Genomic DNA, 14,242 nt, shown 5'->3' on the forward strand with positions numbered 1-14,242 from the left:
GCAACTTCAAGATTTAGAGGCCATGACTATTTTCATGAATGTGTCAAGAGATATAGAATTAAAAAACTTGTCTCCATTGATTCTAGGTCCTGGCAGTGTTGTGCAGACTCAGGACAACTTAGTCTGCAGACCTAACTCTACGCCAACATCCTTATCCTGATCACATCCCTGTACAGTCTCCCTATGATATAACCTGTATATTTATGATGTAGCTATATTTAAACAACAAGGCCAGAGGGGGTGTGGTATATGGCCAATATACCACGGCTAAGGGCTGGCCTTATTGCTATTATAAACTGGTTACCAACATAATTAGAACAGTAAAAATGTGTTGTCATACCTGTGGTATATGGTCTGATATACCACTGCTGTCAGCCAATCAGCATTCAGGGCTTGAACCACCCAGTTTATAATTATCATTATATTTTAGCTCAAGTTTTTAATAGTATGCTCATATAAATCTGTGCTTGTCTATACTTAACATTCAGAAAATGACCCTTTATCCCTTATGTCAAATCCTTTGAGCATCTGGAAATAGCTATATACAGTGCCTTGCAAAAGTATTCATCCCTCTTGGCGTTTTTTCCTATTTTGTTGCATTACAACCTGTAATTTTAAAGGGATTTTTATTTGGATTTCATGTAATGGACATACACAAAATAGTCCAAATTGGTGAAGTGAAATGAAAAAAATTACTTGTTTAAAAAAATAAATAAAAGGAAAAGTGGTGCGTGCATATGTGTTCACCCCTTTGCTATGAAGTGCCTAAATAAGATCTGGTGCAACCAGTTACCTTCAGAAGTCACATAATTAGTTAGATTACACACAGGTGGACTTCATTTAAGTGTCATATGATCTCAGTGTATATATACACCTGTTCTGAAAGGCCCCAGAGTCTGCAACACCACCAAGCAAGCGGCACCATGAAGACCAAGTAGCTCTCCAAACAGGTCAGGAACAAAGTTGTGGAGAAGTACAGATCAGGGTTTGGTTATAAAAAAATTATCAGAAACTGAACATCCCACAGACCACCGTTAAATCCATTATTTAAAACATGGAAAGAATATGGCACCACAACAAACCTGCCAAGAGTTGGCCGCCCACCAAAACTCACGGACCAGGCAAGGAGGGCATTAATCAGAGAGGCAACAAAGAGACCAAAGATAACCCTGAAGGAGCTGCAAAGCTCCACAGCAGAGTTTGGAGTATCTGTCCATAGGACCACTTTAAGCCGTACACTCCACAGAGCTGGGCTTTACGGAAGAGTGGCCAGAAAAAAGCCATTGTTAAAGAAAAAATAGGCAAACACGTTTGGTGTTGGACAAACGGCATGTGGGAGGCTCCCCAAACATATGGAAGAAGGTAGTCTGGTCAGATGAGACTAAAATTGAGCTTTTTGGCCATCAAGGAAAATGCTATGTCTGGCTCAAACCCAACACCTCATCACCCCGAGAACACCATCCCCACAGTGAAGCAACCTGTTGGCAGCATCATGCTYTGGGGATGTTTTTCATCGGTAGGGACTGGGAAACTGGTCAGAATTGAAGGAATGATTGATGGTGCTAAATACAGGGAAGTTCTTGAGGGAAACCTGTTTCAGTCTTCCAGAGATTTGAGACTGGGACGGCGGTTCACCTTCTAGCAGGACAATGACCCTAAGCATACTGCTAAAGCAACACTCGAGTGGTTTAAGGGGAAACATTTCAATTTCTTGGAATGGCCTGGTCAACGCCCAGACCTCAATCCAATTGAGAATCTGTGCTATGACTTAAATATTGCTGTACACCAGCGGAACCCATCCAACTTGAAGGAGCTGGAGAAGTTTTGCCTTGAGGAATGGGCAAAAATCACAGTGGAAAGATGTGCCAAGCTTATAGAGAGAGAGACACCCCAAGATACTTGCAGCTGTAATTGCTGCAAAAGGTGGCTCTACAAAGTATTGACTTTGGGAGGGTGAATAGCTATGTACGCTCAAGTTTTCAGTTTTTTTGTCTTATTTTTTGTTTTCAAAATAAAAAAATATTTTGCCTTCAAAGTGGTAGGCATGTTGTGTAAATCAAATGATACAAAATCCAGGTTGTAAGGCAACAAAATAGGAAAAAAGCCACTGTAAATCCAATCAATTACTATTAGTCAGGTTAGCTGGAGACCTTTGCACATGGCTTTCTTTTTGTCAGTGACCTGGAGATGATCCCTAAAAACACTTTCATTTCTCTCTCAGGAGTTGCCGGAGCAGGAGGACAAACCGGTTCAGCACTGTTATACAACTAACGTGTCTGACCTGGATGTACGCCACCTTCCCGTCATCCCTGTTGAAGACTCTCCGCCCTCCTCTCCTTCTCCTCCACCTCCTGCCCCTGCTCTTACTAGTGAGCCTGAGACTGAGCCTCCAACCCAGCCAGCTTCCCCCTCCACCACCCAGCCAGCCTCCCCCTCCACCACCCAGCCAGCCTATCCCTCTCAGCCAGCATCTCCCTCTCAAGCTCCCTCCAGCCATGCTCAGACCACCATTCAGGTCAAAACAGAGCCTGCCACCACCACCATTCAGGTCAAAACAGAGCCTTCCACCACCACTGTTCAGATCAAAATGGAGCCTGATGCTGAGGCCATCCTTCCTCCTCCTGATGCTAGTGGTGAGGCAGACTATGATGCCAAGCCTGCTGACCAGCCAGCCCCCCAGCCCCAGGACATCCCCACCTCCCCAACCCCTAGCCTGGAGGTGATCTCCCCCAAGGTCAAACACCGTAGCAGGCCCCTCTCTCCCGACCCTGAGGAGATGGTGGTCCGGCCCAAGGTGAAAAAGTGGAAGGGCCTCCGCTGGAAGCGTCTCCAGATCGTCATCACCATCCGTAAAGGAGGCTCCAAGAAGGAGAGCAGCCGCGGGGTCTCAGAGCTCATGGAGCGTCTCCGCATCACCCTGAGGCCTGACAAGCTGCCCCGGGACAAACGCAAGTGCTGCTTCTGCCACGAGGAGGGCGATGGCGCCACGGACGGCCCCGCCAGGCTCCTCAACATCGATGTGGACCTGTGGGTTCATCTCAACTGCGCCCTGTGGAGCACGGAGGTGTACGAGACGCAGGGAGGCGCGCTGATGAATGTAGAAATGGCGTTGAGGCGCGGTCTCCGCACCCGCTGTGCCTGCTGCCAGAAGACTGGTGCTACCAACAGCTGCAACCGCCTGCGCTGCCCCAACGTATACCACTTCACCTGCGGCATCCGGGCCCGCTGCATGTTCTTCAGGGACAAGACCATGCTGTGCACCCAACACAAACTGAAAGGACCCAGCGAGGAGGAGCTGACGGGCTTTGCCGTGTTCCGACGCGTTTACATCGAGAGAGACGAGGTCAAGCAGATCGCCAGTATCTTACAACGCGGCGACCGCATCCACCTGTTCCGCGTTGGGGGCCTCATCTTCCACGCCGTAGGTCAGCTGCTGCCATCTCAGATGCAAGCCTTCCACTCCCCGACCGCCATCTTCCCTGTGGGCTTTGAGGCTACCAGGATCTACTGGAGCACACGGGTGCCTAACCGCCGGTGTCGRTATCGTTGTCGTATCAGCGAGATGGAGGGAAGGCCGCTGTTCGAGGTACGGGTGCTGGAGCATGGACAGGAGGACCTGCACTACCGCGACACCAGCCCAGAAGGTACATTCTCAAAGTCTGTCCCCACACCCTGCTCTGGCTGCCCCTCTGTGTTGAAATGTGTAGTCACAGAACTGACAACAGTTCAGGTTAATATGTCTAAATTACCATTAATTCAGAATTGAATTGCAATCCCAGCCATTTCTGTAATTTAAATGGAATTGACTCCATCTCTGCTATTTACTAATCTGGTCCGTATCCATGTCCTGTGTTTCCTCTAGGTATCTGGGACAGAGTGGTTCAGTCTGTAGCTAAGCTGAGAGAAGAGTCTGCCATGCTGAAACTGTTTACTGATCACGTGAAGGCAGAGGAGATGTACGGCCTCACTGTCCACGCCGTGCTGCGCATCACTGAGTCGGTAAGAAGTCCTTTGGGAAAGCAGCATCGGCATCGCGTTTTGTTTTTCCCCTCTGCTCTCATTTGTTTCCATAATATCAATGTTTGTGTCTCCAATGTCACCCTATTAAGCCATACAGTGCCCTACTTTGAGTCCTTTCGGCCAGAGTCACCATGACTCTGGTTAACAGTAGTGCACTGTAGAGGAAATAAGGTTTCATTTGAGAGATAGACAATGTTATTTMATTGTTAACTTCACTAACATCCTGTGTGTTACATTATCAGTTGCCTGGAGTGGAGAACTGCCAGAACTATGTGTTCCGTTATGGTCGCCACCCTCTGATGGAGCTGCCCCTCATGATCAACCCCACTGGCTGCGCCCGCTCCGAACCCAAGATCCTCACACACTGCAAGAGGTAAGAATGCAGTATAGTCCTCCACAGATATTGTTATTGTACTGTAGAGAGAAACTGCAGGTATGATCAAGATCCTCTTGCACTGCAAGAGATAAGACTGCAATATAGTATTCCAAATAGATCTATAGTAATAGTTTTATTATCAACTGGGTCGCCCTGAATGCTGATTGGCCGAAAGCCGTGGTATATCAGACCTTATACCGCGGGTAGGACAAAACATGTATTTTTACTGTTCTAATTACAGTGCATTCAGCAAGTATTTAGACCTCTTCCCCTTTCCCCCATTTTGTTACGTTACAGCCTTATTCTAAAATGGATCAAAAATTATCATCAGTTCACACACAATACCCCATAATGACAAAGCAAAATGTTTTTTTTGCAAATTTATWAAAAATAAAGGTACCTTATTTACATAAGTATTCAGACCCTTTGCTATGAGACTCGGAATTGAGCTCARGTGCMTCCTGTTTCCATTGATCATCCTTGATGTTTCTATTGCTTGACTGGAGTCYACCTGTGGTAAATTMAATTGATTGGACATGATTTGGAAAGGAACACACCTGTCTATATAAGGTCCCACAGTTGACAGTGCATGTCAGAGCAAAAACCAAGCCGTGACGTTGAAGGAATTGTCTTTAGCGCTCWGAGACAGGATTGTGTCGAGGAAAAGATCTGGGGAAGGGTACCAAAACATTTCTGCAGTATTGAAGGTCCCCAAGAATACAGTGGGCTCCATCATTCTTAAATGGAAGAAGTTTGGAACCACATAGACCCTTCCTAGATCAGGTAGGTGACCAAAACCCCGATGGTCACTCTGACAGAGCTCCCCTGTGGAGCACTCAATCAGGCCTTTATGGTAGAGTGGCCAGACGGAAGCCACTCCTCAGTAAAAGACACATGACAGCCCGCTTGGAGTTGTCCAAAAGGCTACTAAAGGACTCTCAGACCATGAGAAACAAGATTCTTTGGTCTGATGAAACCAAGATTGAACTCTTGGCTTGAATGCCAAGTGTCACGTCTGGAGGAAACCTGGCACCATCCCTACGGTGAAGCATGGTGGTGGCAGCATCATGCTGTGGGGATGTTTTTCAGCGGCAGGGACTGGGAGACTAGTCAGGATCGAGGGAAAGATGAATGCAAAGTACAGAGAGATCCTTGAAGAAAACCTGCTCCAGAGTGCTCAGGACTGGGGTGTCCTGTCCAACAGGACAACGACCCTAAGCACACAGCCAAGACAACGCAGGAGTGGCTCCGGGACAAGTCTCAATGTCCTTGAGTGGCCCAGCCAGAGCCTGGACTTGAACCCAATCGAACATCTCTGGAGAGATCTGAAAATAGCTGTGCAGCAATGCTCCCCATCCAACCTGACAGAGCTTGAGAGGATCTGCAGAGAAGAATGGGAGAACCTCCCCAAATACAGATGTGCCAAGCTTGTGGTGTCATACCCAAGAAGACTCCAGGCTGTAATCACTGCCAAAGGTGATTCAACAAAGTACTGAGTAAAGGGTCTGAATACTTATGTGAATGTGATATTTCAGTTTTTCATCTGTAATACATTTGGAARAATTCCTAAAAACCAGTTTTTGCTTTGTCATTTTGGGGTATTGTGTTTTAGATTGACGAGAGGAGATGAATGTTAATCCATTTTAGAATGAGCCTGTAACGTAACAAAATGTGGAAAAAGTTAAAGGGTCTGAATACTTTCCGAATGCACTGTACGTTGGTAACCAGTTTATAATAGCATTAAGGCACCTTGGGGGTTTGTGGTATATACCCCGCGTTGTGTCGTGCCTAAGAACAGCCCTTAGCCGTGGTACATTGGCCATATACCACACCCCCTCATAATGTGTTTCATCAAATGTTGTCATACTGAGCAGTGAAACTAGTAGTAAACTAACAAGTCTAAACTGAATGATTGACATGATGACTGTGCAGACTGACTCTGATCTAGTTCTGTGTCTCTCTCTCTTAGGCCTCACACCCTGAACAGTACGTCCATGTCCAAGGCCTACCAGAGCACCTTCACCGGCGAGATCAACACCCCCTACAGCAAGCAGTTTGTCCACTCCAAGTCCTCCCAGTACCGGCGTCTGAAGACAGAGTGGAAGAATAATGTCTATCTGGCCCGGTCCCAAATCCAGGGCCTGGGGCTGTACGCTGCCAAGGACCTGGACAAACACACCATGGTCATCGAGTATATAGGAACCATCATCCGCAACGAGGTGGCCAACCGCCGCGAGAAGATCTATGAGGAACAGGTGGGTGGCTCTTGAATAGTAGTCTAGGTAGTTGACTAGTAGTAGTCTAGGTAGTTGACTAGTAGTAGTCTAGGTAGTAGTCTGGTAGTAGTCTAGGTAGTTGACTAGTAGTAGTCTAGGTAGTTGACTAGTAGTAGTCTAGGTAGTTGACTAGTAGTAGTCTTAGGTAGTTGCTGTAGGTTGACTAGTAGTAGTCTAGGGTAGTTGACTAAGTGTAGTCTAGGTAGTTGACTAGTAGTAGTCTAGGTAGTTGACTAGGTAGTAGTCTAGGTAGTTGACTGTAGTAGTCTAGGTAGTTGACTGGTAGTAGTCTAGGTAGTTGACTGAGTAGTAGTCTAGGAGTATAGTAGTTCTGGTAGTAGTCTTAGTAGTTAGTCTAGTAGTAGTCTAGTAGTAGTCTAGGTAGTAGTCTGGTAGTAGTCTAGTAGTAGTCTAGTAGTAGTCTAGTAGTAGTCTAGGTAGTTGACTAGTAGAGTCTAGGTAGTAGTCTTGGTAGTAGTCTAGTAGTAGTCTAGTAGTTGACTAGTAGTAGTCTAGGTAGTGTACTAGTAGTAGTCTAGGTAGTTGACTGTGTAGTCTAGGTAGTTGACGTAGTAGTCTAGGTAGTTGACTAGTAGTTAGTCTAGGTAGTTGACTAGTTAGTAGTCTAGGTAGTGACTAGAGTAGTAGTCTAGGTAGTTGACTAGTAGTAGTAGTCTAGGTAGTTGACTAGTAGTAGTAGTCTAGGTAGTTGACTAGTAGTAGTATCTAGTAGTTGATCGTAGTAGTAGTCTAGGTAGTTGACTGAGTAGTAGTCTAGGTAGTTGACTAGTAGTAGTAGTCTAGGTAGTTGACTAGTAGTAGTAGTCTAGGTAGTTGACTAGTAGTAGTAGTCTAGGTAGTTGACTAGTAGTAGTAGTCTAGGTAGTTGACTAGTAGTAGTAGTCTAGGTAGTTGACTAGTAGTAGTAGTCTAGTAGTTACTAGTAGTAGTAGTCTAGGAGTGACTAGTAGTATAGTCTAGTAGTTGACGTAGTAGTAGTAGTCTAGTAGTGACTAGTAGTAGTAGTCATAGTAGTCGATAGTAGTAGTCTAGGTAGTCGACTATAGTAGTCGACTAGTAGTAGTCGACAGTAGTAGTAGTCTAGGTAGTCGACTAGTAGTAGTTGACTAGGTAGTCGACTAGTAGTAGTAGTCTAGGGTAGTAGTAGTAGTTGAATAGTAGTGTCTAGGTAGTTGACTAGTAGTAGTAGTCTAGGTAGTTGACTAGTAGTAGTAGTCTAGGTAGTTGACTAGTAGTAGTAGTCTAGGTAGTTGACTAGTAGTAGGAGTCTAGGTAGTTGACTTAGTAGTAGTAGTCTAGGTAGTAGTCGACTAGTAGTAGTCGACTAGTAGTAGTAGACTAGTAGTAGTCGACTAGTAGTAGTAGTCGACTAGTAGTAGTAGTCGACTAGTAGTAGTAGTCTAGGTAGTCGACTAGTATAGTAAGTCTAGGTAGTCGACTAGTAGTAGTTCGACTAGTAAGTAGTCGACTAGTAGTAGTATCGACTCATAGTAGTAGTTCGACTAGTAGTAGTAGTCGACAGTAGTAGTAGTCGACTAGTAGTAGTAGTCGACTAGTAGTAGTAGTCGACTAGTAGTAGTAGTCGACTAGTAGTAGTAGTCGACTAGTAGTAGTAGTCTAGGTAGTCGACTAGTAGTAGTTAGTCTAGGTAGTCGACTAGTAGTAAGTAGTAGGTAGTCGACTAGTAGTAGTCGACTAGTAGTAGTCGACTAGTAGTAGTAGTTGACTAGTTAGTAGTAGTCGACTAGTTAGTAGTCGACTAGTAGTAGGTTCGATAGTAGTAGTAGTCGACTAGTAGTAGTAGTCGACTAGTAGTAGTAGTCGACTAGTAAGTAGTAGTCGACTAGTAGTGTAGTCGACTAGTAGTAGTAGTCGACTAGTATAGTAGTCTAGGTAGTTGACTAGTAGTAGTCGACTAGTAGTAGTTGACTAGTAGTAGTCGACTAGGTAGTCGACTAGGTAGTCAACTAGTAGTAGTCGACTAGTAGTAGTCGTCTAGTAGTAGTAGTCTAGTAGTAGTAGTCTAGTAGTCGACTACTAGTTGTAGGTGCTATAGTAGTCGCTTATGTAGTGTTCTAGTAGTAGTATCTAGGTATCGATCAGACTAGTAGTTAGTAGTCTAGTGTCTAGTTTGACTAGTAGTCTACAAGGTAGTCGACTAGTAGTAGTCTAGGTAGTCGACTTAGTAGTAGTAGTCTAGGTAGTTCGACTAGTAGTAGTAGTCTAGGTAGTCGACTTAGTAGTAGTAGTCTAGTAGTCGACTTAGTAGTAGTTAGTACTAGGTAGTCGACCTAGGTAGTAAGTAGTCTAAGAATAGGTCAGTTCACTAGTGTAGTAGTCTAGAGTAGTACTCAACGGATAGCTCGACTGACTCAGTAGTAGTAGATTCAGAGTAGTCGACAGTAGTAGTCTTAGGTAGTCGACTATGGTAGTCTAGGTAGTCGACTAGTAGTCTAGGTAGTCGACTAGTAGTCTAGGTAGTCGACTAGTAGTCTAGGTAGTCGACTAGTAGTCTAGGTAGTAGCAGACAATAGTCTTTGTTTTCTTAGTTTATTTGGATCCCCGTTAGCTGTGATCAATTGTTTATTGATTTTACACACAAACTTAATAAGAGGGTGAAAAGACAAAGGTTGTAATATCTTTGTCCATAAGGTATCAGTGGATCGGAAACGTTTATATGACCTCTTCCTGCTTCTTTTCTTCTAGAACCGTGGGATCTACATGTTCCGCACCAACAACGAGCATGTGATCGATGCCACTCTGACCGGCGGCCCTGCTCGGTAAGTGTTGGGTCTATTTTCTCTTTCATATTATGCTTGTTTGTCCCTGTCTCACTCTCTGTTTTCCTCTTCAGCTATGTCAACCACTCCTGTGCGCCCAACTGTGTTGCCGAGGTGGTGACGTTTGACAAAGAGGACAAGATCATCATCATCTCCAGTCGCAGGATTCCCAAGGGAGAAGAGGTGAGACAGAGCCCTGGGCACCATCTACATGTCCATTTATAGTTTTTGTACATACGCAGTATACCGTTTTTGTACCACTGTGTACATAATATACAGTTTCCTTCACTGATTTAACCTCTCTGGGGTAGGTGGGACGCAATCGTCCCACCTGGCCAATAGCCAGGGAAAATACAGAGCGCCATATTCAAATAAAATGATATAAAAATCTAACTTTCATTAAATCACACATGTAAGATACCAAATTAAAGCTACGCTCGTTGTGAATCCAGCCGACATGTCAGGTTTCAAAAAGGCTTTTACGGCGAAAGCATAAGATGCTATTATCTGATGATAGCACAACAGTAAACAAAGAGAGTAGCATATTTCAACACTGCAGGCACGACACAAAACGCAGAAATAAAAATATAATTCATGCCTTACCTTTGACGAACTTCTTTTGTTGGCACTCCAATATGTCCCATAAACATCACAAATGGTCCTTTTGTTCGATTAATTCCGTCGATATATATCCAAAATGTCAATTTATTTGGCGCGTTTCATCCAGAAAAACACAGCTTCCAACTTGCGCAACGTCACTACAAAATATATCAAAAGTTACATGTAAACTTTACCAAAACATTTCAAACTACTTTTGTAATACAACGTTAGGTATTTTTAAACGTTAATAATCGATCAAATTGAAGACGGGATGATCTGTGTTCAATACAAAAAGAAAACAAACTGACGCAACTTTTCTGGTAATGTCCCTCAAACAATTTACTTCAAGTGACCCTCATTTAAGATGGCCGTACTTCTTCATTACACAAAGGAAAAACCTCAACCAATTTCCAAAGACTGGTGACATCCAGTGGAAGCGGTAGGAACTGCAAACAAGTCCCTTAGAAATCTGGTGTCCCAGTGAAACTCATTAAAGACAGTGACCTCAAAAAAATTATAATTCTGAATGGTTTGTCCTCTGGGTTTTGTCTGCTACATAAGTTCTGTTATACTCACAGACATGATTCAAACAGTTTTAGAAACTTCAGAGTGTTTTCTATCCAAATCTACTAATAATATGCTTATCTTATATTCTGGGGATGARTAGCAGGCAGTTGAATTTGGGCATGCTATTTATCCAAAAGTGAAAATGCTGCCCCCTACCCCGAAGAAGTTTAAAGTCGTTTAAATCTTAACTGGCTCTTTAGGGGGTCTTGATTGTGTTACTGTAAAGCATGTTTGGACAACTAAACCAGGTTTTATGAATACATGTTACAACAGAGTGTTGTTATTGACCTTCTCTGTTTCTTCTCTTAGCTGACGTACGACTATCAGTTTGACTTTGAGGACGATCAGCACAAGATCCCTTGCCACTGCGGAGCCTGGAATTGCCGAAAGTGGATGAACTAAACTAACTGGGAGAAATGGAGAGGAAAAAAATATGGATGGAATGAGAGAGTTCCTCCTTTCTCCCGGGTGCCAGAACACTACTGCGCCAAAGCCTTTAGAATATTACTACTACTACTACTACCCAGTTCATAAGCTGTTTGTAAGCTGTTCMTAAGCTGACGAACGAGGAGGGAAACTGACCTCCAAAACAATAAAAGACTCAGACGTTTGCATTCACACCTGTAGCCAAAGGTTTGAAGAGCATTATGGATATAAAAGCAAACAAACCACCTCTATTGACATCCAACTGAATGATGGGACAGTCTTTTTGTGGATGAACTGTGTCCTCTGCCAAAAGCAACTCTTTCCTCTACCTACTGCTCGCCCTTCAGTAACTATGGATGGAATACAATCCTCTCCACATCTACCAAATGTTCAGATTCTATGTGATATCAATACTCTTAGGGCAGACCTTACCTTGAGCTTTGAAGAAAGAAGACATTTTAAGTACTAAGAAATAACTAATGCATTTTGTTTTTAAAGGCAGACCTATCCTCCTCCTGCMCCCCCCYCYCCCCCTTCCTACCCCCAAGGAAAATACAAGTTCCCATCGTCATTGGTGAAGATTGACTTCCCAACGTGGATATTATTGGCTAGCTAGACAATCCTGAAGACAGTGGCTCTGAGTAGAGAATAACTATGTATCGTTGAGAGGCAGAAGAGAAAGATGTCAGATACTATAAAAGTTGACCTGTGGCTCCAGAGGCACCAGACAGAAAGACAGGTGTTTTATTATTGTTCTGACTGACTAAAGGAGTTTAAAGGTGGGTTAGTTGGATCCTCAGTCTACCTCATTAATCTAGTGGGAAGTGACTGCTTACTTTGTATAAATACTGTTAACTGCTACTTGTGGAGGGGGGAGAGAATGTTGTTTTCATTAGGCTAATAGTATATAGCCTTCTCGGACAAGCAGGGAAACTTTAACTAACACCAGGTTTGTTCTCTGTTCTATGCTGATGATCATTTTACAATAATGAGCCAACAATCCTATTATTAATTAATGATGTATACAGACAGAATGAATTATATGATCGTTTATTGGTTAAGCCATCGCATTAATATCAATCACAAGCTTAACAGGTGTCTTTAAATGACTCCTGATCATCCTGGATTTTATGTATCGACTTTTATTGTTTTTCCATTCTCTGCGTGTGGGAATTGACACAATAACAGTCACCCATGTGTTGCTGAGGACTGAGAGGGAGAGATAGGTGTGAATGATTGTTGCTTACACAGCTTCAGTATGTAAAGTGAAGCAGGATCACACCGCTAATTGAACAAGTCTTTGGCAAGACGATCAAGTCCAACTAATGAGTGAAGGAAATGTAATGTACGCTTGCTGCTTAATGCCTTTAAGTCACACATTAAGCAGAAAGCTTGCTGGTAATGATGCAAGACTACTATCCCATTTGTTTTTCACCTTTTAGTCCTTCAAATCCCATCTGCATTTTGATCTTTTCTTTTCTCGAATGACATCAATCATGAATCTAGCCTCTTCCTCTCTTTATCATGTAGTGGACTGTTGTAAACTTTACTGTAGTGGGTCTTTCTCTGCCTGGCCCTGCCTGTCTAACCACACCACAGCTAGGTGTATTTATAAAGGTCCCTGTATTGTGGTTTTCTAGTGGTAGTACGGTGTTCTATACTGGAGGCTTGAAGAAATGGCAGGGGAAGACTTGTTTAAAAAAAAAAAAGGGCATTTTTCTTTTTTTATGAAAGTAAATAAATCTGTAAAGAAAGTGTGTGGGGGTTCTGAAGTCTCCATGACGACGTCTCCCTTCTACTTGTACTCCTCTACCTTGACCTCACGTAAGAAAAATGCAAAAGTGTACAAACTGTATATTATATACTATAGGGGGCAACAAACTATCAACCCCTTTTTAATCAATAAAAATCTAAAATTGTAGAGAAATAAAGTTGATTTAAAAAATCTACCACTGGATATCATTTTATGAGATTAAGCTGTGTGTATGTATATATATAAATATAAATAGCGAACTATGTAATATCTATGTATATGAACCAGTGTTTTTGCATTTACCTGTTTTTCTATTAGCGTTTTTTGCTATAAGATGTCAGTTTCTTAAAATAGGTATGTGGACACGGCTGGTCTTCTCCAATGACTTGGACGAGAAGCCACTGGGTCGAGAAAGTTGATCCATTATGGAAAGTTATGATTATTACATGAGAAATCACTTCCTGTGTAAAAGGAGTACAACGGTGCATTTAGTTTTTATTTATGCTACTGCTTGTCGTTTTACCAAAACCTATCTATACCTTGGTCATCATTGGATTTAAAATTAAATGGAAAATCTTACTCTTCCTTGACTGAGATATTAGTTATTAAATATGATTGGTGTTTTATTTTTATCTTCCCTATAGAAGTGAATGTGTTTGTATATCTTGTGAAAACTGCTACTCGGCCTGTATGTCATGACTAAATATTCAAAGTGAACCCCSTACTTCCATACCTGAGAATGAATTGCACTCTCAATAGTAAATTAATGGAGTAATTCTCTAAAAGTTGTATGAGGCAGTGATTGCTATTTTYTTCTTGGTATGTTTATATTTCAAGGAAAGACCATGAGACATTTTGCCGCTCACTGGATTTCAGCCTAAATAATTTCTTGAATATCTTATGATTTAAATAAAGATTGCAAAAAAATGTTTTTTACCTAACCTTTTTAAAAATGTTTGTTACAGCAGCGCTTTTAGGGAATATAAACAAAAGAAGTTTGTGGCATGTTTTGTATGACTATAATTTTGAATTGTAATTTTGTTTTGACGACGGCAGAGGTTGCATCTCTCAATACAGCTTTCCCCATTTCTTTCTCTGCTTTTTTTTTCTTGTAAAGGAAAATAAAATGCATTTGAAATATAATCTTGGATCTTAATATTTTTTATAAAACAAATGCAACTTAAAATTGGTTCTGAAGTTAAAGTAGGCTAAATCTAAGTGACATTGACTCAAATTAAAACTATCACCTACAAACTATTCTGGAAAAGATTGGTTTAACATGGTTTTTGAAATATTGAAGGTGTATACAGTATGAACAGGATGTTTGATAAAACTAATTCCCATGACAGACCAAAATATGGACAGGAATATGATATTAGGTTCTATTGACAACCATTTGTTCCTCAAAGCTCATGAAATACCA

At 42.4% G+C, this 14,242-nt stretch overlaps 1 protein-coding gene and 1 long non-coding RNA gene across 2 annotated transcripts in view; one reads left to right on the plus strand and one right to left on the minus strand.

The window, feature by feature from the left end:
- LOC139028070 (uncharacterized) overlaps positions 1-9,893 on the minus strand; it is a 181,785-nt gene extending 171,892 nt beyond the window's left edge. Inside the window, exon 1 of the long non-coding RNA XR_011480244.1 lies at positions 9,772-9,893. This is a non-coding gene — a long non-coding RNA (uncharacterized lncRNA). The remainder of the gene's footprint in view (positions 1-9,771) is intronic.
- Positions 1-13,962, plus strand: part of LOC111966806 (histone-lysine N-methyltransferase 2D-like) — a 51,891-nt gene extending 37,929 nt beyond the window's left edge. The window contains 7 exon segments of the mRNA XM_023991745.2: positions 2,222-3,644; positions 3,863-3,999; positions 4,263-4,393; positions 6,366-6,651; positions 9,400-9,473; positions 9,548-9,656; positions 10,950-13,962. Coding sequence (XP_023847513.2) covers positions 2,222-3,644; positions 3,863-3,999; positions 4,263-4,393; positions 6,366-6,651; positions 9,400-9,473; positions 9,548-9,656; positions 10,950-11,042 — 2,253 coding nt within the window. The 3' untranslated portion in view covers positions 11,043-13,962.
- Positions 13,963-14,242: the final 280 nt, after the last annotated feature.

Source organism: Salvelinus sp. IW2-2015, linkage group LG7 (assembly GCF_002910315.2).
Source record: "Salvelinus sp. IW2-2015 linkage group LG7, ASM291031v2, whole genome shotgun sequence".
Taxonomy (NCBI): Eukaryota; Metazoa; Chordata; class Actinopteri; order Salmoniformes; family Salmonidae; genus Salvelinus; species Salvelinus sp. IW2-2015.